At 44.8% G+C, this 26606-nt stretch overlaps 1 protein-coding gene across 14 annotated transcripts in view; it reads right to left on the bottom strand.

Moving 5' to 3' along the window:
- Positions 1 to 815: 815 nt before the first annotated feature.
- LOC135515871 (myotubularin-related protein 5-like) overlaps positions 816 to 26606 on the bottom strand; it is an 82601-nt gene continuing 56810 nt past the window's right edge. For 5 of the 14 annotated variants that reach the window (XM_064939679.1, XM_064939678.1, XM_064939675.1 and 2 more), the window contains 29 exons: positions 25158 to 25368; positions 22650 to 22762; positions 20668 to 20817; positions 20304 to 20372; positions 20026 to 20184; positions 19563 to 19855; positions 19164 to 19336; positions 18811 to 18884; positions 16968 to 17160; positions 16752 to 16879; positions 16387 to 16562; positions 14864 to 15000; positions 14456 to 14663; positions 13802 to 14016; positions 13354 to 13491; positions 12469 to 12564; positions 12067 to 12141; positions 11252 to 11424; positions 8689 to 8865; positions 8400 to 8501; positions 7989 to 8174; positions 5366 to 5492; positions 5015 to 5145; positions 4550 to 4792; positions 4322 to 4429; positions 3862 to 4067; positions 3677 to 3764; positions 3465 to 3596; positions 816 to 3319 (listed from right to left, as the gene is read on the bottom strand). In XM_064939679.1, the coding sequence (XP_064795751.1) occupies positions 3221 to 3319; positions 3465 to 3596; positions 3677 to 3764; positions 3862 to 4067; positions 4322 to 4429; positions 4550 to 4792; positions 5015 to 5145; positions 5366 to 5492; positions 7989 to 8174; positions 8400 to 8501; positions 8689 to 8865; positions 11252 to 11424; positions 12067 to 12141; positions 12469 to 12564; positions 13354 to 13491; positions 13802 to 14016; positions 14456 to 14663; positions 14864 to 15000; positions 16387 to 16562; positions 16752 to 16879; positions 16968 to 17160; positions 18811 to 18884; positions 19164 to 19336; positions 19563 to 19855; positions 20026 to 20184; positions 20304 to 20372; positions 20668 to 20817; positions 22650 to 22762; positions 25158 to 25368 (4380 nt within the window). In that variant the 3' untranslated portion in view covers positions 816 to 3220. The remainder of the gene's footprint in view (positions 3320 to 3464; positions 3597 to 3676; positions 3765 to 3861; positions 4068 to 4321; positions 4430 to 4549; positions 4793 to 5014; positions 5146 to 5365; positions 5493 to 7988; positions 8175 to 8399; positions 8502 to 8688; positions 8866 to 11251; positions 11425 to 12066; positions 12142 to 12468; positions 12565 to 13353; positions 13492 to 13801; positions 14017 to 14455; positions 14664 to 14863; positions 15001 to 16386; positions 16563 to 16751; positions 16880 to 16967; positions 17161 to 18810; positions 18885 to 19163; positions 19337 to 19562; positions 19856 to 20025; positions 20185 to 20303; positions 20373 to 20667; positions 20818 to 22649; positions 22763 to 25157; positions 25369 to 26606) is intronic. The other 9 variants (XM_064939683.1, XM_064939681.1, XM_064939676.1 and 6 more) reach the window with 6 other exon arrangements.

Genomic DNA, 26606 nt, shown 5'->3' on the forward strand with positions numbered 1-26606 from the left:
AGGTGGTACAGCAACCGAAAAAGGTTAAGAACCACTGCAGTAGTGTACTTACTCATTTGACACTGTGTGGTTGACCACATGAATAGCAAAGTACTTAAATGCATCCTTCCCTTTGAGATTTTGCTGGATGACAACTATAGTGCTTTCACCCATCCAATCATGTACGGTTTCCTTCAGGCAGAGGATGCATTTTAGTCCCCCCCCCCCCCCCCCCTTTTGGGACTGTGGCCAGAATGGAGGTGAATCAAAATACCAACTTGTTTCAATTTAAATATGAAGTGTGAGTGTAGAACAAATGATTATGCTTTGTATTAACAGGTTAATTGTCATAGCATCAGCTTTCCTCACACTCTTTCATTAATAGTATGTTGCTGACAGTTCTTGCCTTGGTTAAGTTTAGGGTTGAACAGGGAAATGAGTAGATTCTGACCTGACAGCATTTTCTTCAAAAAGTGCATGTTCTAACTTGGCGAGTCTGATATGTTTCTCCTGCCAAGTCTAACAGTGGCTTTAGGAAGGCTATATAAAGAGTTCATTATGGTGATCCATGCCCATACCACTAACTACTCCCAACAGGGTGGGGCCCCTCTGGACACAACCATCCGCACATGCATAGATACAGGATTGATCATAACCCTCTATTCTTCAGACTGGTGCTCTCATAACCAGGGAATGAGGTTGGTTTTACCTGGCTGGTGCACTCATGTAGTGCTAAAATTGAGAGCTTCATAACTGAGAGATATTAACACCCAAAGCAAATGTTAACTGATCCTTAATCTTGGAGAGAAAAAAAGGACAAACCTACACCATAACAGTGATGTTTAAACCCACAGTGTTTTAATTCTAAAAAATATATTACATGATTGACAGACCCAGCTCAGAAGGAAATTCCTATTTAGAGAGAAAAAAAATAAATAAATAAGGTTATATTGTACTGATTAACGTTGTGGATATAATCTACCCAAATCAGGAGAGATGAGTAGACTGCAGTAAATTGGGTGAGCTGGGTTTTAAGTGTGTGTTGGGGTGGGTGTGACATTTTAAAAACACCCCACCTGTGCAGCTAAACGAGATTCCATAACTCCATTCCAGAAAATCCACCTTAACTAGGGAGGCTAGTTCTTGCTCATACAAACACACCATTTCCACTCTGCTTAGGGATTGATATTGGGGAAGGACAATGTAAAAAAAGACAATTAGGATTTACTTCCACAACACATTTTCCAAAAAGTAGTAGCATTAGTCACGTTAACACAGAAAAACAAATGGCACATTGGATCCCTAATTTTAAAAAGTGGTAATTGAGGAACTTTTCTTACCGAGGAGACAAAGTTAAATAAATTACTACCATAAACGTTACATACAAATCTGAGTAGTATATACAAAAGGAGTTATTAGACACAAATCTACAATTCAAATTTTATGTTCAACAAAACAGCAGTATAACCATATTTTACACAGCAATGTGTGTGTTAAACGAGGAGTATGTGTCCGTTTTCGTAACTTGGGGGCTCAAAATGAGGGCTAACCGATACTGCTCTGTAGCGTAAAAAAACTAACAAGTGACTTAATTGCAATCTCACAAATTCCAGCTAAACATTCTCTCTACAAGGCTCTAACAGACATTGACTCCTATGTACAGGATTAAGAATAGAATGTACCAGCCTCTAGCTAAAAACACTGGTTTAGACAGAAGAGCAGCGGCGAGAAAGTCGGGACTCGCTGAAGTATTACTGTTCACGTAGATGCAGTTGTTCAGAAGCCAAGCTGTGACTCACAGACCACCACACAAAGGCTGAGTAAGGTGCACCGAGTGATATCTTATGCTCAGACACATGCTTTTGAGACTTTCAATGCTATTAATTGGCTGTAATTATTGTTGGAAATGTGAACGTATTAGTCTAAGTGCCTTGACCACTAACGCCCCCCTCTGGTCAAGAACTGTATTACATTAACAAATTGGTTGTTTTTACTTGTTTAGAGCATATTCCAATCCAACTGTCTAATACTTGTCACATGTTAAAATCCACTGGCACTTGTATAACTAATACCAGTTGTCCAACATTAAACCTGACCATAGAAACAGAGGGGGAGGGGGGACGTGTAATGTTAGTCAGATCCAGTCTCAGCACTGTGTCATGTAAACAGACTAGTCATCCATCCCATAATCTCCTCCCATCACCTTTGAACTTTGTTTTATCATTTTGTGCATAAATTCATCTTCACAAAAACATGTTCCTTCAGCATCCCTTAACATTCTGAACTGTAATAGTGGTTATTTGTTTTTGATAAATAGAGGAAGAACTTTAGCTTCTTGTGTAAACACTAATATTGTTCTGCAGACAGACAGACTCCCTAACCGGCGGATTTAGAATCTCTGACTGCCATTCTCCTGGTTTGATCACGAGGGCTAATAACAGCATATCACCATCAACTGCTCTGGGGGTGATAACTAGGAGGACTGATATCTGATGCAATTTTGAGTGACCCAAAAATAGAAATCCTTCATAAACCGTTGAGAGGGCTCCCTTGGTGGTGTGTCTAGGGAATAAGAGACATCTTAGAGAGTGGATCTGTGAGTGTCCAATTCCTCACGGGTAAGACTCAGCTACATCAGGCAGTGACAGGGGAGGCTTCAACGTCAGCTAGCAGGTGACCATGACGACTGTCCTGTATTAGTTGGGGCCGATTTTGTGTTCTTTTGTTAAAGGAAACACCAATTCACTTCCAGTTTTCATTGACTACAGGCAGGATCCTCTGCATGGCTGGATAATGTACTTCCTCCCTGGAGTGTTGGGATGGGTGGGTCTGGCTACATATGCATGCTGGAGGCACCAGTTAGATTAGTCTGGTGAGAAACTGTCCATCTTCAAGCTCACACAACAAACTACATCATGCTTTGTTTCTTTTAGCTCCATTTTGCATAGACATCCAGCGCAAATAGTGGTTGTACTACCAAGGTGACAGGCTGCAGCCAGCAACACGGTGAGACAAAAGCGAGTGGTTATTCAGGGACTTTACTTAATTTTCATTTTTATAACAACACTGAAACGTGACATCAGTTCGACACTGAACGGCGCTCAACTGTGGAAAGGACCCTCCCCCATCTGTCTCAATTCCTCCTTTTGGAGAGGAACTCCTGTGATTGGCCAGCAGAGATGTCCATCAGGTGCCTCAGCACTGCTCATTGGTTCCTGTTATGGTGGAGCCGTGCATCTCTCTAGGCATCAGAGAGGCAGCTCTGAATACTGTCCATCCACAGCTGTGCGTTGGGGCTGTCCTGCGCACAGAAGTTATACACTCTTTTGGTCGTCTTGAGCTGCCGTAGAAAGAGAATGAGAGAGTTTAAGACTGTGACCATTCTTAAGTTACCTCGTAGATTTACATTTTAGTCATTTAGCAAACGCATTCACTGATTATTACATGTCATAAAAAACATCACCCTGAGGGCTCTGGTAACTCACATCAAAGAAGGCTTTCTCCTCTATGTTTTTGGGCGCTCCCATGGTGGGTGTGCCTGGAATGACGGACTCCACCTCCGCCAGCTCAATCACCCCCTTACACTCCTTGTCCTGCCTGGTCTCATAGTATCTCAGCTAGAGAGAGAGATCATTATCATCACCACCACCACAGTAACAATCACCATCAGTATCATGGTCCACCTCCCTCCTCTTACCTGATGTTTGGTCTTGTCCAGCACAAACCAGCGGGGTTTCCATGGCTTCAGCAACGCACCTTTCTTAAACAGGATGCCCTCAAAACTCCTGGGAGTCAAAGGTAGAGGAAACCCAGTCAGCCACTTTCGTAACACACCGAGGGGTAATGTGTTGCTGGGGCAGCGATAAGGGGGGGGGTACAGACCTGTTCTCACTCTCCGTGCTCTGAAACTGGCTGTATAGGGTGCTGGTGCTGGGGCGCCCGGCCACAGGGGTGGAGGTGGTGCTGGTCTCACGGTCCATGGCCAGGTTAATGGAGGAGCCCACCCCACTCTCCGGAAGGTACACCCCCTGAGACCGCCGCTGGTGACTCAGGTTGGACGACATCAGCAAGGAGCTGTTGAACGACGGCTGAAGGAGTGAGAGAACAGAGGAAGAGCAAGAAAATACAGGGGGATACCCTCTGATTACATTAGGGAGGGCTAATCTATTCAATAAAACACAAATAGTTTCCACAAGAGGTCAGTAGAACACATTACTATAAATCTACAAGAAGTTATTTTCAAAAAGTCTAAAGTAAGTGTCTAAGTTCAATTGTCAGAAGGATGACATCCTAATAGCTAGTGAAATCCTAGGTTAGCTTCTGGTTGTCCAGCGTTTCTCACCCTGTTCTCCAGCTTGGCCTCGACCCGTTGGTTGGCCTTGATCTTGTCCCAAGTGTCCTTCCATTTCTCTGGTGGCAGCCCCAACTCAGCCTCCAGGCTCTGCAGGTCCTAGGACAGAATACACAGAGCAAGTCAGATTCATGTATGAGAATTTATACAACAAGTTAGGGTTATACAGTATACAGCAGTATACTGATGGTACGTAATGTGTAAGTAATCTCCACTAACTTGCAGCAGTTTGGTGATGGCGTCGGGTACCACTCGGCTGCGGCTGTCGTAGCAGGGCCAGACGATGTGTCGCTGGGATTTGGGGGTGGTGGTGTCTGGTTTGTCAGGCACCTCCTCAGCCAGCCTCTCCTGCCGGCCCCTCTGCACCAGCTCCCAGTCGTAAGACGGGCCCTCAGACAGCGTCTCCTCTGTGTAGAAGTCCCACACCTTCAGGTTGGAGATGAAGCTGTACGGTCGCAGCACCTGGGGACCACATGGATTTATTTTTGTTACCACAAAATGTGCATGTAATTAAAAGTAATAATTCTAACTTCAAGATCGGCTAGTAAATCTTAGGTCAAGTCTAAGATCGTAAAACCAAACCTCCACTTGATTAAAAATGTTTGATAGCCACTTGGATTTTCAGTAAACTTCCCCACCAGGGGGCAGTCTAATGTAACCCAGTTGTGTTCCAGGCTCACTCACCTCCTCATCCTCCGGTGAGAACATGTAGTTGAAGAAGATGGGTGTTTTCTTGTTGAGCCGGTCAATGTAATCCCACACTGATTTACACACCTGCGGGTTCTTCCTCTCCCCCTTCTCCTCGTACAGAACCCCTTAACACAGACAGAAGATTCATCAACTCACTGAACCCAATCACTCACCTGGCATATAAGTCACACTCAAATACCCAAACGTGTACTGAAATAACCTACTTTAAGAATTCAGATTGTATCTATGGGGTCTGGAGTTTCTCCTAACCATGTAACCTGAATCTGGAGGCCATCTGATAAGTTAAACTCCTGCCCTTATGCGTAGAACGGACAAAAGGCTCACCGAGCTCGATGCGTTCGTAGTCCGAATCGAGTAGGAAGGTTCTGAAGCGGTTGGACACGTAGTGGTAGGCCAGGAACTTCAGGTAGTACTGACTGAACTCAAACTCCATGGGGAACTGCAGGTGGATCTGAAGGGGGACAGGATTTAAGGTAACACGTCAGTTGCCCTTCCTGTGTTTACTGCTCAACTTCTTGATCAAACATTCACTGGCCCTTCCTCAATTGGATTTGCGCAGCTCCTGCGTCCTCTCTCGCCTCCTTTAGAAAAAGGTCAAAGGTCATCGAGGAGAAACTGCGAGGAGAAATTGAAATTAAGACTCTCCTCTCCACTCACATGTCATCGGCGAATTACGTGATATAACAAACAACAGCTAGTTGTGCAAGACATTTTATAGATAGAAGTAGCATACTGTTTTTAAACGTGTATATACTTCTCTCCTCCGAAAAGACAAAAGCTGATTAAATCGGGGTGTGGCAGATTTCAGAACTCTTCCGCGAAGAACTCAGGTAGGATGCATTTGGAAAGTATTCCTACCCCTGGACTTTTCCCAGATTTTTTTACAGCCTTCTTCTAAAATTGATTAAATAATTTCTCAATCTACACACAATACCCTATAACTACAAAGTAAAAACAGGTTAAGAAATTTTTGCAAATGTATGAAAAATAAAAAAACTGAAATACCACATTTACTTAAGTATTCAGTCCCTTTACTCAGTACTTTGTTTAAGCACCGTTGGCTGCGATTACAGGCTTGAGTCTTCTTGGGTATGGCACTACAAGCTTGGCACACCTGTATTTGGGGAGTTTCTTCCATACTTCTCTGCAGATCCTCTCAAGCTGTCAGGTTGGACGGGGAGAATCACTGCACAGCTATTTTCAGGTCTCTCCAGAGATGTTCGATTGGGTTCAAGTCCGAGCTCTGGCTGGGCCACTCAAGGACATTGAGGCCTGTCCCGAAGCCACTCCTGCATTGTCTTGGCTATCTGCTTAGGGTTGTTGTCCTGTTGGAATGTGAACCTTGGCCCCACTCTGAGGTCCTGAGCGCTCTGGAGCAGGTTTTTATCAAGGATCTCTCTGTACTTGCGCCGTTCATCTTTCCCTCGATCCTGACTAGTCTTCCTTTCCCTGCTGCTGAAAAACGTCCCCACAGCATGGGTGGCAGCAACACCGAGGGGATGGTGCCAGGTTTCCTCCAGACGTGACGCTTGGCATTCAGGCCAAAGAGTTCAATCTTGGATTCATCAGACCAGAGGATCTTGCTTCTCATGGTCTGAAAGTCCTCTAGGTGCCTTCCATTTGGCCACTCTACCATAAAGGCCTGTGGAGTGCTGCAGAGATGGTTGTCCTTCTGGAAGATTCTCCCATCTCCACAGAGGAACTCTGGAGCTCTGTCAGAGTGAACATCGGTTTCTTGGTCACCTCCCTGACCAAGGCCCTTCTCTAATGCTCAGTTTGGCCAGGAGGCCAGCTCTAGGAAGAGTCTTGGTGGTTCCAAACTTCTTCCATTTAAGAATGATGGAGGCCACTGTGTTCTTGGGGATCTTCAATGCTGCAGAAATGTTTTGGTACCCTTCCACAGATCTGTGCCTCGACACAATCCTGTCTCTGAGCTCCACGGACAATTCCTTCGACCTCATGGCTTGGTTTTTGCTCTGACATGCACGGTCAACTGTGGGACCTTATATACACAGGTGTGTGCCTTTCCAAATTATGTCCAATCAATTGAATTGACCACAGGTGGACTCAAATCAAGTTGTAGAAACATCTCAAGGATGATCAATGAAAACAGGATGCACCTGAGCTCAATTTCAAGGGCCTGATTCCCACCATACTAAAAAGAGCGTTCACGTAGCAGGGTTGACCTTCAAATTAATCGTCTTCAGAAATGACTATCAAAACAACAAAAGTAACTAGTGTTTTACAATGATATTGGGATTGAGTGGGTAAAAAGCTTCCTACAAGTCAGAGGACGCACAAAATGTATTGATTTTTCCATTTGGTCGATATTCAAGGGCACTTCATTTAATATAATAGGATTTTAAAATTCAATATTTGTGTACAATTTCTACTTAAAATATCAAAGGGACGCAAAAGGCACTAATTGTGGGAACGACCACCCATATAACACTGAGTGTACAAAATATTAGGAACACCTGCCCTTTCCATGACTGACCAGGTGAAAGCTACGATCCCTTATTAGTGTCACCTGTTAAATTGATGCTGTTCTGAGTGCAAACCGACAAGCAACTCAATATTAGGAAGGAGTTCCTAATGTTTTGTACACACAGTGTATGTCCCTGTGTAACAGGGGGTTAAAATAGAGCAAGCCATTGTGAAGCTGGGATCATAAATACAGACAGGACTATTGAAACCCTCTGCCAGAGACGCATCACACATGCGAGTCCACATCACTGGCCGGGGAAAAAAAGAAATTCACTGTCACACTCAGGTAAACACATGCACATGTTTACTCAGACACACAGATGCACACCTATACAGATAAATAGCAGAATCCAGATGATATGGGTAAAGTAGCTGACATATTAAACACCCAGTTAGACAAACACACACACACTTTAATGTCACACCTGCACTCATAAAACCCACCCCCACACGTACATACCTGGTGCACGCAGTCGAGAAACTGCAGGAACACAGGTGTGAAGCCGCTGCTCTGGCTGGCCAGGGTCTGGGCACCGCGATGACTGAACCTGTGGCCAAACGACAGCCACTCCTTCTCCACCAGCAGGCGGAAGCCATCGAAGGTCCGGTAGTACGGGTCTGACAGAAGCTGGACCAGAGACACCACCTAGAGAGAGACCAAGAATCGGTGTGACAGTCAGATAGACAGGATGATCCTAATTTATAGGTTACCTAAACAGCGGAGTGAGGAGACAGATCGGTAGCGGAGTGAGGAGACAGATCGGTAGCACAGGCAGAGACGATATATCACACGTATGTACAAGTTGACCTACATTAGCTGTGAGAGGTGTGTTTGCATTGTGAGTATGTTTAGTGAGTACGTGTGTTATACCTGAGTAGTGACGTCCCAGCCGTCCTCCAAGCTGACCATGACTGACGAGCCCGTGTCTAACAACTCTACCACCAGGACAGACACCTGCAGAACTCTGTGGAGCTGGACACACACACACACGTCATGATTAGCACACTTAAATCATACACACATTACCTTATGCAGGCAGAGTCAGGATAAACATACAAAAAGAAAATGCATCCATAGGTCTCTCTATTGCACAATACATACACTTTTACAGCTGCACACGCAAACAAACATACACACACTGTATGAATGAGAGCATTACCAGGCACATCCATTCGGACTCTTCCAGGCAGCGGTGGAAGGTCATGCTGGGTTCAGAGGTGGCTGAGCTGGGAACACAGGCTTTAATCAGCTTCTTAAAGCTGTTCTTCACCTGACGCACATCACACACCTCGATGGGCACCACCTCCCACTGCTGGAACGAGTCCTGCTTCCCACCCTGATGACATGGGACAAACAGGGGTCAAGGTTTGTCATGAAGGGAAGCAATGTATATGAAATGCTTCAGTCTGGTTTTAGACCCCATCATAGCACTGAGACTGCACTTGTGAAGGTGGTAAATGACCTTTTTAATGGCGTCAGACCGAGGCTCTGCATCTGTCCTCGTGCTACTAGACCTTAGTGTTGCTTTTGATACCATCGATCACCACATTCTTTTGGAGAGATTGGAAACCCAAATTGGTCTAAACGGACAAGTTCTGGCCTGGTTTAGATCTTATTGGTCTCTGTGGATGGTTTGTCCTCTGACAAATCAACTGTAATTTTCGGTGTTCCTCAAGGTTCCGTTTTAGGACCACTATTGTTTTCACTATATATTTTACCTCTTGGTGATGTCGGAAACATAATGTTAACTTTCACTGCTATGCGGATGACACACAGCTGTACATTTCGATGAAACACGGTGAAGCTCCAAAATTTCCCTCCCTGGAAGACTGTGTTTCAGACATAAGGAAGTGGATGGCTGCAAAAGTCCTACTTTTAAAAACTCGGACAAAACAGAGATGCTTGTTCTATGTCCCAAGTAAACAAAGAGATCTTCTGTGGAAGGACCTCGGCTTTACTCTGGACCCTGATCTCTCTTTTGACTAACATATCAAGACTGTTTCAAGGATAGCTTTTTTCCATCTAAGTAACATTGCAAAGCTCAGAAACTTTCTGTCCAAAAATGATGCAGAAAAATGTATCCATGCTTTTGTCACTTCTAGGTTAGACAACTGCAATGCTCTACTTTCCGGCTACCCGGATAAAGCACTAAATAAAACTTCAGTTAGTGCTAAACACGGCTGTTAGAATCTTGACTAAAACCAAAAAAATGTATCAGTGCTAGCCTCTCTACACTGGCTTCCTGTTAAGGCAAGGGATGATTTCAAGGTTTACTGCTAACCTACAAAGCATTACATGGGCTTGCTCCAACCCATCTTTCCAATTTGGTCCTGCCGTACATACCTACACGTACGCTACGGTCACAAGACGCAGGCCTCCTTACTGTCCCTAGAATTTCTAAGCAAACAGCTGGAGGCAGAGCTTTCTCTTATAGAGCTCAATTTTTATTGAATGGTCTGCCTACCCATGTGAGAGACACAGACTCAGTCTCAACCTTTAAGTCTTTATTGAAGACTCATCTCTTCAGTAGGTCCTATGATTGAGTGTAGTCTGGCCCAGGAGTGTGAAGGTGAACGTAAAGGTTCTGGAGCAACGAACTGCCCTTGTTGTCTCTGCCTGGCCGGTTCCCCTTTCTCCACTGGGATTCTCTGCCTCTAACCCTATTACAGGGGCTGAGTCACTGGCTTACTGGTGCTCTTCCATGCGTCACTGACATGATCTTTCTGTCCGGGTTGGCGCCCCCTCCTGGGTTGTGCCGTGGCAGAGATCTTTGTGGGCTATACTCAGCCTCGTCTCAGGATGGTAAGTTGGTGGTTGAAGATATCCCTCTAGTGGTGTGGGGGCTGTGCTTTGGCAAAGTGGGTGGGGTTATATCCTTCCTGTTTGGCCCTGTCTGGGGGTATCGTCGGATGGGGCCACAGTGTCTCCTGACCCCTCCTGTCTCAGTCTCCAGTATTTATGTGTCAGGGGGCTAGGGCCAGTCTGTTATATCTGGAGTATTTCTCCTGTCTTATCCAGTGTCCTGTGTGAATTTAAGTTCTCTCTCTCCCTACCTCTCTCCCTCAGACCTGAGCCCTAGGACCATGCCTCAGGACTACCTGACCTGATGACTCCTTGTTGTCACCAGTCCACCTGGCCATGCTGCTGCTCCAGTAACAACTGTTCTGCCTGCAGCTATGGAATCCTGTCCTGTTCACAGGACGTGCTACCTGTCCCAGACCTGCTGTTTTCAACTCTCTAGAGACAGCAGGCGCAGTAGAGATACTCTGAATGATCGGCTATCAAAAGCCAACTGACATTTACTCCTGAGGTGCTGACCTGTTGCACCCTCGACAACCACTGTGTTATTATTATTTGACCCTGCTGGTCATCTATGAACATTTGAACATCTTGGCCATGTTCTGTTATAATCTCCACACGGCACAGCCAGAAGAGGACTGGCCACCCCCCATTGCCTGGTTCCTCTCTAGGTTTCTTCCTAGGTTCTGGCCTTTCTAGGGAGTTTTTCCTAGCCACCGTGCTTCTACACCTGCATTGCTTGCTGTTTGGGGTTTTAGGTTGGGTTTCTATACAGCACTTTGAGATATAAGAAGGACTTTATAAATATATTTGATTGATTGAAGGTTCAATGACACTAAGACCTCCAAAGACTTCTGGGATAGTGAGTCAATCAATATTAAATAAGTAGACAGTCTAGTGTAGTATTGTGTATTTGCAGTTACTTTGAGCTGTGTCTTGTCTCCGATGATGTAGAGGTAGGCCCTCTGCTGTCTGAGGAACAGGGCCTCGCTGGGGCCCCCGTTGGGCTGGGGAGACTCCTTACTGGACAGCCTGTTCCCCACTTCTGGGTTGTAGGCACTCAGACGCCCACTACCCCGGATACTGCCCCACTTCCCTAGAGCACACATATACAAGTGAGAGGTTTTAGAGGGGGTTATCACACACACATGGAGAGGTTTTAGAGAGGGTTATCACACACACATACAGTGTGCACTCTCCAAGTTTGCCATTACTAACACACACAAGCCACATTTATGCAGTGGCAGATACATTCATTGTACTCTATACCACTAGACTAACTGAAAGCCATGCGGGAAAAAAAGTACCAAGGTATGAATAATTGAACAACTATAATAAGATTGATCTATGTTGCTAAATAGGCTATATGTAAAAATGATGCTCCAAACCAAACAGCGCTGGTAAAACATGAGTCATCAGACCACTCACAGCACAGAGTAGTAATCAAACACAGAACAGAAACATGGACAAACAGGACGATCTGCAGCAGTGTGTGTGTAGAGTCGACAGCCCACGAGAAAAGCATGCAAACAGATGCCTAAAAAGAAGAAGAGAATCTCTCTAACAAAGAGATTGGACAACAAAAAGTTAGTCCTGAGAGCGAGAGACACACACTAGGACATCACAGGGAAAGAGGGACCGACGGGCGGGGACGCCAGCCAACGCAGACAGACTGACGTAACTGTTAAAGAGTCCTGATTGGTTAGATTGGGAAAACAGGGGTCGGTGCATACTGTACCTCCAGGGGGGTTTCTGGCCTTGCCTGAAACTCTGGGCTGAGAAAGGGAGATGACTCTCGCCCTTTGACCCAGAGCTGAGGTCAAATGACACAGAGATAATGCCCATTAACCAACACCATAGACCATAGGGGGAGAAGGTTTCACAGCTATACATACACACAGGCCCAAATATGGATACACTATGGAGATTGGTTATTATTAAGGTAACAACCACCATTCCTCTTTTGGGTTAGTTCCAGTGAATGTTCCTTGGCAGGTAATTGTAGGGCGAGCCACAATACAAACCCAAACCAAACCTAGAAATATAAGGCATTCCTTGCAAAGGAAGTTTCTACAAACTAATTGATGCAAGTAACGCAACAACATACACCCACACAAACACAGTAAAACCACAATCTCACCTCCGCGGCTGAAGGTTCCAGGTACGTCCTCCTTGCCTCCCATCACCTGTTTCATCAGAGCTCCGATCTTAGGCTGCCTCAGCTTATCTGACGAGTCTGGAGATAAACACAAACAAAGGGTCACAAACTCCGGCTTATGAGAGAGTGGATGAAATAAAATGATTAGGATTGTGTTTTTGGCTACTGGACAATGAAAAACAGTTTGGGAAAAAAAGAGAACATTTGGCTACTTGTTTCATTGGCATATGGAAGTCTTTAGAAAATAAATGCCTCCACATTTATAGAAACATATTTTGGCTCAGCTTCATTGAAGCAAGGTAAGACGTAAAGGTTTCACACAATTAAGTATACATGTTTTCACAATGTATTCCATTTCCAGCTCAAATTCTAAAGTGGTGTGTGACCTGCTGAATCATGCCTACTGTTGCCTAAACACTTGAATCATGCTTCAATTACCAGTTGAGAAATATAGTAGCTTTTTTTAATAGTGACTGTTTTTAACATGCGATCGCATTTAGAATTGCTGTGCAATGATTGGGCTTATAAAAGCGCATTTCACACCAGCAGCAACTGGCACTATTTTACAGATTTCCCCCCCAAAAGTGTGTGTGATAAATAAGAATCATATCAACTAACAAAAATACACACAAGCCAATTTAATTCCACTAAATTATGCAAATTAAACAAAAGACCGGTCAAATGTATTTCCATCGACTGGTATTTCCAGCAATGAATAGGCTAAAAAGCATTATTTTGAAATGGGATTATTTTATTACTTGGGGACAATTGGCCGGTGTCAATTCTATTGAATTTTCATTTTAAAAAATTGGACCAAAAGACACATTTTAGTGGGCTAACAGAAACCCTGGTGTGTGTGTGTCCTACCTGAGGTGCTCATGTGAGTGGAGGTGAAGCCGCCGAGTGTGTTCCTGCCACTGGGCTCACAGTAGGAGGGCATGGAGCTGATGATCGCCTGCATGTACTTCTCCTGCTCCAGGCTGGTCGAGTCGGCCTGGGAGGGGCCTGGGGAAGGATCCCAACTGTCAATCACCACTGGTTTTTGCAGATTTGCATGCTGGGTATAAAATGCTGAAGACTAAAAAATGCTGCTCAAGCTGTAAGGGGCATTAGCTGTGCATTTCTATGCATCTAAAGTGTTGGTTTATTTGCTCATTGTTTCTGATGAGTTGAGACTTTCTGAATCACATTCTTATACTTTCACATAAACATTGCTACTGATATAGCTGGCTTTGAGGTGGTTTGGCGTGTTTTATTATTCCTAAACAAAGCCCAACATCCCCAGTCATTCCCTTAAAGACACCATCTAACTAACTTTTAGTTTGTGTCGTACCGGCACTGGGGGCATTGGGGGACTTGAAGAAGCCCACCACTCCCTTAGCATGGAGGCCTGCAGAGCGCAGCAGCACAGCCTTGGTACGAGAGTTCCTCCAGCACACCACAGGGAAACGGTTCTGTCTGTAACAGCGGGAGATGCGCTGGATGGTGGAGTCTGGAATGCTCTGGGGCACGATCAACAGGCCGGGGTAACTGGTAACACACAGAAAGAGAGAGCGAGAGAGAGCAGAGGGAGTTAGGGTTGAGATGACATTCTGTTCATGTCACTGCAGAATGTCATGACCACAAGATAATGTCATGTGTTAAAATATAGTTTGCTCATTGGCCCACTCTGCATATCAAGTCACATCAAAGTAACATGACTGAATGTTTATTTTTATAAATGTTAAGATCTAATGTGTACTTGAATCAAGACGGCATTCAACCTGAATGCAGTGCTTTGAGACTAAACTCAGGAAGTTACTTGAAACATGGTCCATGTATGGTTTGACCATAAACATACCACATGCGATTGATATCCGCTAAAAACGAAGAGTGTCGAAGTGGCGTGTTTTTAGGGAGTTCCACATGATATTTGACCGTGAACCCGTCGTAAAAACATATTCTATCTGCGGTTGGACCGTGAACTTACCTCCTGCAGACGGTGTACATGCGGTTGACGGTGGAGATGCGGAAGGGCTCGTTCTTGGAGCGCGTCAGGCTGTTACTGAGCGTGCCCAGTCCTAGCCGCTGGTAGTCACGGCAACAGGCACGCTCCACCACGTTGCTCATGGTCTGTCTGTCCGAGGAGCGGATGGTGGAAGACAGGGTGAGGGAGCCCTGGTCCAACTCCTCTGAGACTGTAGCAGACACACAGACAGTCAGAGACAGCGTACACTGGCCTACTACCTCAGATCAAACACTGTAGAGACCATTCAACAGCAACTCAAGACTTTTACATAAGACATGTATTTATGTCAACGGGAGTATGTGGATCTTAAGTCAAAATGCCGCCCTAAACCTTGACGTTGCTGCTTGAGTTGTCAACACCATGTCCTACCTGAGATCTCATCCTCGTCCAGCTCAGACTGCAGGCTGCTCCTGTTCTCCCAGGTGGGAGGTGAGTACTTCTTCCGGGTCACATACTGTCGACCGATCGTCCTCTTGGCACTCTTCACCAGGTTTTTGGAAAGTGTTCTTAGGAAGGGTGGAGGGGTTAGGAATTGAGAGGAGAAGGAGAAGAGAGAGAAAAGGGTTCACAACATAGTTAACTTAAATTAAAGCAAAACTTAATGACGTCTACTTTCTGGGTCATATTCATTTGGGCACACCATAGCAAAACACTTTGCAACGGAAAATGAAAACAAGTGTTTCTTTTTGAACAAGTTTCGATTGTACCTCCCTGTTTTGGCCTGTTTTCTTCCATTTCATATCAAGTGAATACAACCCTGGTTATAAATTTAAAGGTACAAAAGCACTGAGTGGTACTTAGAAGTTTAAATAACCGGTCAATTAAATCCAAGGCACATCCCTAATGCAGACTCGGCGGTAGTCTGTATGCATAATTAAAGCTAATGAATGCATTAAAAGGCTGCTAGTTGAGCTTGCTCACTGCTGCAGGGGGGTTGGGCCCGCATTGTCGTGAGGTTAATATCAGTGAATGAATGGAGTCTTTTAGTGGTGTGACGACTCAGGGAGGAGATGGAAACACCAGGGACAAACACGGAGGAGCCGTCACTGTTTCCACTGCTGCATTATTCAACAGATAGAAGCCAGCTCTCAGAGAGCTCATGCTCTTTTCATACCCCACATGAGAGAGAAAAAAGGAAGGAGTGAAGGGAGGGGGAATACACACAGACAGAGTGAGAGAGCGACAGAGAGAGGGAGAAGTGGAGAGAGTGGGGGATGATAAAGCAAAAGGGAACTCTGGGGGTCTACTGGCAGTGACAGTGGACAGAATAGAGTGTAGGATGTGAAGTTGCATTCCTCTCTACTGACCCTGCCTGAAATAAGTCAGTGTGCAGCGAGCAGAACTGGACAGTCTGCATGCTATATGGCCCATTGGTGGTTACACAAGAACAAGGGTTCACACTCACTGAAGCACTTACACTCGCAAGCAAAAAGTCTATAAATCCTGTTTTTATTAATACATCACACCAAACGCTGACTTTAAATCAGAGACCGTCAGATATATTCTTTAAACTGTCAGGACGGCTATGAAATGTAGGGCAATAATGTGGACTACCATATCTCCAGAGGCTGCTGCTTGGTGGAGGCCGTACATTCAGCTCACATTACAGTGCTGGGGTGTCATCCGTGAGCCACATCCTTTAGTGAGTAAGCACTTTTTAAATGGATGTTCTGTACTTGACGTGGAGGATGTGAGAGGTGTGAAACGTCTTACAGATTTACACTCTCATTACTCTGCTAACTGACAATAAAACTGGAGCGGTACTGACGTTTTATACAACGTGGATGTGTGTTGAAATGCGTTTGGCATGTGTATGCTCTTCCTGTTTCCTTTTAGTGTTGTTTTGGTTCTTGTGGTTGACGTGAGTGTGCGTTATATCGGTCTGGTCTTACTTTATTGACTGGTTCTTGTCCTTGGTCTTGTGCTCGACCAACGTCTTGCCACTCTGGCCCATGGTGAAGGCGAAGGTTCCCTGGACGTGCTGTGGGTAGCGGAGCTTGTGCATGTGCTTCCGGAACACCTCGGCCAGGTCCGACGCCACCTCCTCATCAAACGCTATCTTCAGCAGCTACAGGAGGAGCAGGGCGATATTAGGAGTGTCAGAAAAACACAAATTAATGAGTGTTCTGTCAAATTTTAAATGGAGAGCGTTACGATGCAGAATAAGTGTGTGGAGGGAGGAGAAGCTATGAAGGCCTGGTGTTTAGGCAGTAGGGTGATGGATACGAGGGTGGCAGGACGGAGGGTAGAGGTGTACCTGGAAAGTGCAGGAGCGTAGCTGCAGACCCTCCTGTATGAACTGGTCCATAGACAGACTGACAGAGATCCTCTTCTCCTTAGTCAGGGAGGCGATGGGGAATGACCGAGTCACCACCTGCTCACCCACTGCACAACAACACTCAGGGTTAGAGAGAAAGTGTGTGTGTGTGTGTATTAACGCGCGTGCATGTTTGTGTTTTCAACACCCTCTTACCCAGCGGGTCATTGGGCGTGCCCTTGAAGATGAGGCGGTAGGTGGTGAGGAAGATGGCCCCCTCGGCAGGGAGGAGGGCTGGACCCCCCAAGGCCCCCGTGGCCTCCTCCCGGCCGTCTGAGATCAGGTGCACCCGCATGCCGTCCATCACCAGCTCCTCCCCCGCCAGAAGAATGGGCCTCAGAAGCTTGGGCTGCAGCACAGAGAGAGGGAGGAGTGAAGGAGAGAAAAGGAAAGGAGGAAGAGATCGTGAACAAGAAGAGATGGGGAGGGCAGAGGAAGATAAGGAAGAGGTAGATGTGGGGTAAAGAAACGAGAAGAGTTGATAATTGATGGTAGGAGAAGAGTAAGCAGATTGAGTAGAGGGACAAGGTAGGTAAGGATGGGGGGAGACAGTTGCTAGTGCTTTATGTCCAACAGAACTCAAATATATAAGCCATCCTTACATTGGTGGTTCTATATTTCAAACCAAATTTACCACAACAAATGGCACACGTCAATCCAGATCGCATGCTGAAACACAAATGTATCACACGACAGACCGTTGAAAACGGATATATCAAAATGGAGACATTTGATTGCAATTTGTTATTTTTGTTAATGTTACATAACAAACGGTTTGCCTAAATCTCAATTGGCTGGTGGGATCTTGGCAAAGACATCCCTGATGCTCAACAAGTTGGATATGAAACTATTCAAATCTCTTAAGACTAGTATAATATAAACTGCAATTTTGAGTGGTTTAGGGTTTTCCCCTTCAAAAGTGGTAACATGTTTACAACCATTTGTATATTTTCTCACAAAATCATCTCACAACATTCTTGGATGTATAGAGAGGTATTCAAAGTATGAAGAGCGGCAGGTCCAGTTTCTGTTAAAGACCAATAGAACATCTGGCTCAGAGCATGACATCATTTCCTGTGCCCAGCGATGCTGGAGAGGCCTATGCTGGGGCAACTACACCAAACAGAGCAGCTCAACTATAGAACTTTTGTTAAGGCACTTGTTTTGTAACCCATTTCATAATCTGCTGTGCAACTCCTAATGCCCTAGGTCCAGCTCATTTGGAGAGGATTTAACTGGAATTCATATGACATGAATGCTCATGCAGGGAGAATTTTTTTTTTTAAATAGCACATTCTGGGAGGTGGGATCAGGTCAAATTATAAGGTGGGATAAACACAGAAAACGCACAAAAGGTGAGATCCAATTGGACTGATATCTGATACAGGGCATCCCTGAGCTCTTGGTTGATGCATATCCTAGGACAATGTTTAGATGCCATTAACACAACAGACATGCCGATGATGCCGTGCCAAGCTACTATCCCTCTCCAACTGCTGGCAGAAAACTCCACAGAACAACCAGAGCAAACTGCACCCTTCTGTCTGAAGGCACAAGAGTCAGTGACGCAGGCGGTAGTCAACCAGGTCGCTGAGAACTACAACCCCCAGCATGCACTGCTCGGGCTGTAGTCGTCTTCCAGGTCCACATTCAGTAGGCACCAACGGGAGAAAATGTACTGAAACAGGAAATCCACGTTCTTGTTCGTATTGGACAAAGTTAGGTAGTACCTCGTTTTCAAAACATTTTCTCCCATTTTAGTTCCAAATGAACGAGACCCCGGCTTCTGAGAGGGGAACTACATCAACCCAGCATGCACGGCTCAGGCGTAGTAGTGTGAGTCACACATGGTGCTGTCGCTGGGACAGACGTACCTGCCGTGGGCGTGGCACTGTGACACTGAGCAGGGATTGGTGGAGAGGGGGTTGAGCGGGGCTGGCCTGGGGCGGGGATCTGCGTGGCTTTTTTCCAGCGTAATGTAAAATAAGGAATTGGTTACCTTTTGGATCGGTGGCAGTCGCTTACTCTCCCTGTGGACTGCATCCAGCGTCTCGATGTGCATCTGAACGATGTCTGTGGAACAACACAGGAGGGAGAGAGAGAAACTGATTAAAACTCTCCCCTAAAACACAATTTGAACTCTAGAAAACCTGAGTCATATTCATTAGGGAACACAGGAGCAAAAGGAGCTTTGCAAAGGAAAACTAAAACAAGTGTTTCTTATTGGACAAGTTCAGGGAATCCCTCCCCATCAGTTCGTTTTCTTCCATTTAGTGCCTAATGAATACAACCCTGATCTGTCAAGGAAAGTTCACAACATGAAAACCGAAAACACAAAATGGAGATTCCTACCTGGTATCATGGTGTGTAGTGCCTTGAGGTGCTCGTTGGTCACCCCACTCTCGTTACACACTTTGTCTACGAAGCGGTTGATAAATCGCACCACAGAGTTGGCCACGTCAGAGCTCTCAGCGTCCTCAAAGCCGCTCTCTGTGTCGTAGCTCTCCGCCATGCTGCCAGCAATGCTAAATAAAAACAACAAAGGCATCTTAGGAACGACCATTATGAGCTTGAACTTCAAAGTTAAAGTTGTATCGCTTGGCATAAGTTTGTTGCTGGTTCCACTGTAAGATGTTACAAAGCTGCCCACCGTTTGACAAGCTGTTTTTAACATGTCTGTTAGTGATGAAGCTGTTGGGTGTGTTTGTCTGTCTGTTGTTGAGTGCTTGTGTGTGTGCGCGCGTCCCCCACCTGTTGGTGTACCTGTTGGTGACGTAGCTGTTGCTAACACTCTCCACATCCCCTATCCCGGACCTGTTGAGCAGGCGGTTCTTGCTGGTGTCCAGGGGCAGCAGCAGGTAGGACATGCGGTTGGCGTAGTGGATGGCCTGGCTGAACACCGTGCTCTCCTCTTTCTGCACGCGCTCACTCTGCTGCTCCTTGCTGAGCGTGGGCCACAGCCTGCTCTGCTCTGACGCCAGCTCCAGAGCACCCAGCAGCTCCTGACCTCCCGCTGCTGGACCAGACTCCTGCTGACCGTGAGACTGGGGGAAGATCAGATGGGGTCAATGTAAGGATGTACTCCAAGGATTAAGTACTATTATCAAAGAAAAGGCCTTGGTTGTGTTTTTATTGCTGTGTTTGATGCTAATATACAGGAGCATTAGCTTAAACAAGGTCCTGTTTGTTGTGTAATTGTAGGGTCCGTTCTTACAGCGATGGACTGCTCCCCCCCGTCTGCCTCCAGATACAGGGCTCTGATGTGGTTCTGGACATCACTGTAGAACATGGCCTCCCAGAACTGCATGTTAGTCCACACCATGTGCTCCTGCACACAGCTGTAGGCAAACTGGGTGATGCCCGCGCCTAGTTTCTGCCAGACACAAACACACAAGGCCACACAGAAGCTTTAGAAACAGACCACTTTAAAAGATACGAGGACAATGATGTTTCTTTTGTGTTGAATAAGGATTGCTTGTTTTTGTGACTTACTCTGCAGAAGGCCGTGACCAGGGGCAGGAGGATGGCTGCAATACCGTGTTCATCCATGTGGGAGCAGTCCTGAGTAGGAGAATAGAGGTCAACATCGCCATACAATGTCAGTCATGCAAACGCCACCGATTAGGCTCCATTATTCAGTGTGTGATCTTGTGAAAATATAAAGGACTCCATTGCAGATTGCAGTGTAAAAATAGGGAGCATGGCACTGTTTTGAAAAAGTCCCAAGGAGTTAAAGTTATTGCTTTCAGAACTCCTTCAATACAGCCGTTCTATGTACTGAACCCGACTGTGTGCTGCGGTCTACAATAGAACTTTGTGTATAAGAGAGAGACATTTTTGTGGCGTCGGCATGTACCTGTAAGGTGCAGTTCATCATGCGGACGATGTAGTCAAACTGCTGGTCGTCCAGCACAGCTCGGTTCTGCAGGACATGCTGGTTGAGCTCCTGGGTCAGACACACCCTGGCCGCCCGGCCCTTCAGCGCCCGCAGTACTGCTGGCATCAGCTGGGGGGGGGCAGCAGACACAGGACAACAATATTAGGAGATGGCAACTTTAGGAAGATATTTATGGTTAGGTGTCATGTGCAGGAACTTAATTTTGCTTTTATAAAAAAAATTATGTTTTCAAAAGATGAAAAGTCACTAGACTATCATGTAGATCAAACCTCTAAACTAGCTATGAATAAGAGGTCGACCGATTATGATTTTTCATCGCCGATACCGATTATTGGAGGACCACCCCAAAATAGCCGATACCGATTGAATCGGCCATTTTTTTATATATATTTATTATATATATATTTTTTATTTTATTATATATATTTATTATATATTTATTATATATTTATTAATTTATAAATACACCATATTTATTATATATATATATATATATATATTTGTAATAATGACAAATACAACAATACTGAATGAACACTTAGTTTAATTTTTAATACATAAATAAAATCCATTTAGTCTCAAATAAATAATGAAACATGTTCAATTTGGTTTAAATAATGTAAAAACAAAGTGTTGGAGAAGAAAGTAAAAGCACAATATGTGCCATGTAAAAAAGCTCATGTTTAAGTTCCTTGCTCAGAACACGAGAACATATGAAAGCTGGTTCCTTTTAACATGAGTCTTCAATATTCCCAGGTTAGAAGTTTAGGTTCTAGTTATTATAGGACTATTTCTCTCTATAGAGAGTATTTGTATTTCATATACCTTTGACAATTGGATGTTCTAATAGGTACTTTAGTATTGCCAGCCTAATATCGTGAGTTGATAGGCTTGAAGTCATAAACAGCGCAATGCTTTAAGCATTGCGAAGAGCTGCTGGCAAACGCAGTAAAGTGCTGTTTGAATGAATGCTTATGAGACTGCTGCTGCCTACCACCGCTCAGTCAGACTGCTTTATCAAATCATAGACTTAATTATAATATAATAAGTTATATGAGCCTTAGGTCATTAATATGGTCAAATCCAGAAACTATCATTTTGAAAACAAAACGTTTATTCTTTCAGTGAAATACGGAACCGTTACGTATTTTATCTAACGGGTGGCATCTAAAAGTCTAAATATTGCTGTTACATTGCACAACCTTCAATGTTATGTCATAATTACTTAAAATTCGGGCAAATTAGTTCGCAACGAGCCAGGCGCCCCAAACTGTAGCATATACCCTAACTCTGCATTAAATGAACGCAAGAGAAGTGACAATTTCCATAGTTTAATATTGCCTGCTAACATGAATTTCTTTTAACTAAATATGCAAGTGTAAAAAAATATATACTTCTGTGTATTGATTTTAAGGGGCATTGATGTTTATGGTTAGGTACATTCGTGCAACGATTGTGCTTTTTTCGTAAATTCGCTTTTGTTAAAATCATCCCCCGTTTGGCAAAGTAGGCTATGATTCAATGATAAATTAACAGGAACCTTATCGATTATATGCAACGCAGGACAAGCTAGATAAACTAGTAATATCATCAACCATGTGTAGTTAACTAGTTATTTTGTTAAGATTGATTGTTTTTTATAAGATACGTTTAATGCTAGCTAGCACCTTACCTTGGCTCCTTGCGGAACTCGCATAACAGGTAGTCAGCCTGCCACACAGTCTCCTCGTGGAGTGCAATGTAATCGGCCATGATCGGTGTCCAAAAATGCAGATTACTGATTGTTATGAAAACTTGAAATCGGCCCTAATTAATCGGCCGTTCCAATTAATCAGTCGAGCTTTACTATGAATCAGCTATAAATTGTTAACAGTTTCAAACAACTTTTATCATTCTAAAATGGCCGAGCATGGAGATGCTGTTGTGGCCTTGTCTCTCACCTTCTTGGCCTCCAGCATCTTGTTGTCAAATATGTAGGTAATGCAGTTCCTGACCACCTCCAGCCTGCGAGCGCTGTTAGCCAGGACATGACCATGCCTGTCCACAATGTCTCCTGGAGGAACACCACGAATCAGCAATTATTACATCACACTCATCAGTCTACACTGAAGCTACACTGAATCCAGCTCAATTAAACCCATGTTGAGAGATGGATGGGTCACACAGAGGTCGTCCTAACACAGTGGACTGTCTGGTGGACAGTCGGGTGGACTGGAGGACTGTCGGGTGGACTGGAAGACTGTCGGGTGGACTGGAAGACTGTCGGGTGGACTGGAAGACTGCCGGGTGGACTGGAAGACTGCCGGGTGGACTGGAAGACTGCCGGGTGGACTGGAAGACTGCCGGGTGGACTGGAAGACTGCCGGGTGGATTGTTGGGTGAACCCGACACACTCATCAGTCTATGCTGAAGCTCCACTGAATCCAGCTCAATTAAACCCATGCTGAGAGATAGATGGGTCACATAGAGGTCATCCTAACACAGTGGACTGTCTGGAGGCTTGTCGTGTGGCCTGTATCAGCCTCTTTACAACAGACATCAAGCCAATCCATCAAACACAATCTCATGTTGGCATCTCTGCTAACTTCTAACCCACAACCCAATAGGAATGTCTGCATCAGTCTTTCAACCATCCATTCACTCCATTACTTAAATTGCACCATCTCATGCCTATTTTATTTATTTCACCTTTATTTAACTAGGTAGGCAAGTTAAGAACAAGTTCTCATTTACAATTGCGACCTGGCCAAGATAAAAGCAAAGCAGTTCGACACATACAACGACAGAGTTACACATGGAGTAAAACAAACATACAGTCAATAATACAGTAGAAACAAGTCTACATACGATGTGAACATACGAGGTGAAATAAGGGAGGTAAAGGCAAAAAAAGGCAATGGTGGCAAAGTAAATACAATATAGCAAGTAAAACACTGGAATGGTAGACTTGCAGTGGAAGAATGTGCCAAGTAGAAATACAAATAATGGGGTGCAAAGGAGCAGAATAAATAAAATAAATACAGTAGGGAAAGAGGTAGTTGTTTGGGCTAAATTATAGGTGGGCTATGTGCAGGTGCAGTAATCTGTGAGCTGCTCTGACAGCTGGTGCTTAAAGCTAGTGAGGGAGATAAGTGTTTCCAGTTTCAGAGATTTTTGTAGTACGTTCCAGTCATTGGCAGCAGAGAACTGGAAGGAGAGGCGTCCAAAGAAAGAATTGGTTTTGGGGGTGACCAGAGAGATATACCTGCTGGAGCGCGTGCTACAGGTGGGTGATGCTATGGTGACCAGCGAGCTGAGATAAGGGGGGACTTTACCTAGCAGGGTCTTGTAGATGACATGGAGCCAGTGGGTTTGGCGACGAGTATAAAGCGAGGGCCAGCCAACGAGAGTGTACAGTTCGCAATGGTGGGTAGTATATGGGGCTTTGGTGACAAAACGGATGGCACTGTGATAGACTGCATCCAATTTGTTGAGTAGGGTATTGGAGGCTATTTTGTAAATGACATCGCCGAAGTCGAGGATTGGTAGGATGGTCAGTTTTACAAGGGTATGTTTGGCAGCATGAGTGAAGGATGCTTTGTTGTGAAATAGGAAGCCAATTCTAGATTTAACTTTGGATTGGAGATGTTTGATGTGGGTCTGGAAGGAGAGTTTACAGTCTAACCAGACACCTAGGTATGTAGTTGTCCACATATTCTAAGTCAGAGCCTTCCAGAGTAGTGATGTTGGACAGGCGGGCAGGTGCAGGCAGCGATCGGTTGAAGAGCATGCATTTAGTTTTACTTGTATTTAAGAGCAATTGGAGGTCACGGAAGGAGACTTGTATGGCATTGAAGCTCACCTGGAGGGTTGTTAACACAGTGTCCAAAGAAGGGCCAGAAGTATACAGAATGGTGTCGTCTGCGTAGATCAGAGACTCAACAGCAGCAAGAGCAACATCATTGATGTATACAGAGAAGAGAGTCGGTCCAAGAATTGAACCCTGTGGCACCCCCATAGAGACTGTCAGAGGCCCAGACAACAGACCCTCCAATTTGACACACTGAACTCTATCAGAGAAGTAGTTGGTGAACCAGGCGAGGCAATAATTTGAGAAACCAAGGCTGTCGAGTCCGCCGATGAGGATGTGGTGATTGACAGAGCGAAAGCCTTGGCTAGATCAATGAATACGGCTGCACAGTAATGTTTCTTAGCGATGGCGGTTAAGATATCGTTTAGGACCTTGAGCGTGGCTGAGGTGCACCCATGACCAGCTCTGAAACCAGATTGCATAGCAGAGGGTATGGTGAGATTCTAAATGGTCGGTAATCTGTTGGTTGACTTGGCTTTCGAAGACCTTAGAAGGGCAGGGTAGGATAGATATAGGTCTGTAGCAGTTTGGGTCAAGAGTGCTCCACCCCCCACTATCCCCTACATTCAATCTTTCCCACCCAGCCTGGCACACTCACCCAGTGGGGGTCCGGAGGGCACCATGCCATTGAGCTCGGCCTTGACCATGGGCGGGGCGGTCTTGAGCTTGGCGGCAGCATGGTCGATGAAGAGCTGGACTGTGACGTCGTCCAGCGGAGGGAAGATGGCCAAGTTCTTGGGGTCATTGTGGCCAGGGCTCTCAGCTGGCCGCTGCACCTTATGCATGGCCACGACAGGGTATGGGTTCTCCTGATGGGGGAAGAATAAAAGGTGAGCTACCATAAAGGTGTAGGGGGAGAAAGGGCAAAGAAAAGGAGGTAAGTGGCCGCCTGTTATTCTAGTTACTCCATTACATACAGATGGAGGATCTTAATTTGGCCTTAATTGTCACAGCAACCGGATTTGAACGCTTAGTCCATAATGTTACTTCATCGGTGGTTAGGCTATTAGCTGGCCAAAAATAGGCTACATGAAAAATGCAATAGGACTATTCCATGTCAGCATGGCCCAAAAATAGTTTTGGTATCTCAGATTGTTCATAGAATCTTTATTGGGAGGAAGGATTGTTGGTACTCTTTGTACATTGTAACAAACCATTTTGAGAAAATAATGAAAGCGAACATTTCAGTCCCTTTTTAGACCTGTAAATGCCTCCCCTGTTAGACCCAATGATCCATGAACTGTACATGATACAGATAACCTCTTGGTGTCATTATACTCCTTATAGTGTTCTCTAAAATATAGAATATTGATACTTTCGGAAATACAAATTTACACATTAATTCATTCAACATTTTTAGACATTGTTTTAAACAATTTACTCTACAAGCAATTTTACCACCCCAAAAATTAGGCACTGAACAAATTTCAGGTCTGCTGAGTGCAAACGTTGTGTAAATTCTGAGCAACTTCTGGTGCACGTTTACTGTGAACACTGAGGCTGTACCGGCTTTAAGTTACCATTTTAACAGTGGCCAAGTAAGCTTCTGTGGCTATTTGATCATATGTAGGCCTATCAGAGTGGTCTACCATTAAAAAAACTATGGAGAAAATGCATCCCATAACATTTTAACATGGAAATAGCTGTTCTATCATTCAGCCAACAATAGCAGCTAATGTGTGGTGTTCAACATTTAAACAAACATGGAGGGATTTCCATTAACCTGTTTATGCACTTGTCCTTTAGACAAGGAGGTGACTGAAAATGTTGTGTTTGATACGAAATAAAATGTATTATTATTCACATTATTACACAGAATAAGACAAATTATACTACCCTCTGCCTAAGCTAATTTAAGCCTGTCTCAAAATACAACACTGCCCATTTAAGACAGAAAAAAAGCTCTTCACCTGACTTGCTTTTCAAAGATGGCTAGAAATGCACACATTATGTGCTCTTGTCGGAAGCAACCACTCCCCCATTGCTGACTAGAAATGTGCTAATAACTCACTTAATTTGCAAGAATATGAACAAATGTACACACTAG

Source organism: Oncorhynchus masou, chromosome 27, assembly GCF_036934945.1.
Source record: "Oncorhynchus masou masou isolate Uvic2021 chromosome 27, UVic_Omas_1.1, whole genome shotgun sequence".
Lineage (NCBI taxonomy): Eukaryota > Metazoa > Chordata > Actinopteri > Salmoniformes > Salmonidae > Oncorhynchus > Oncorhynchus masou.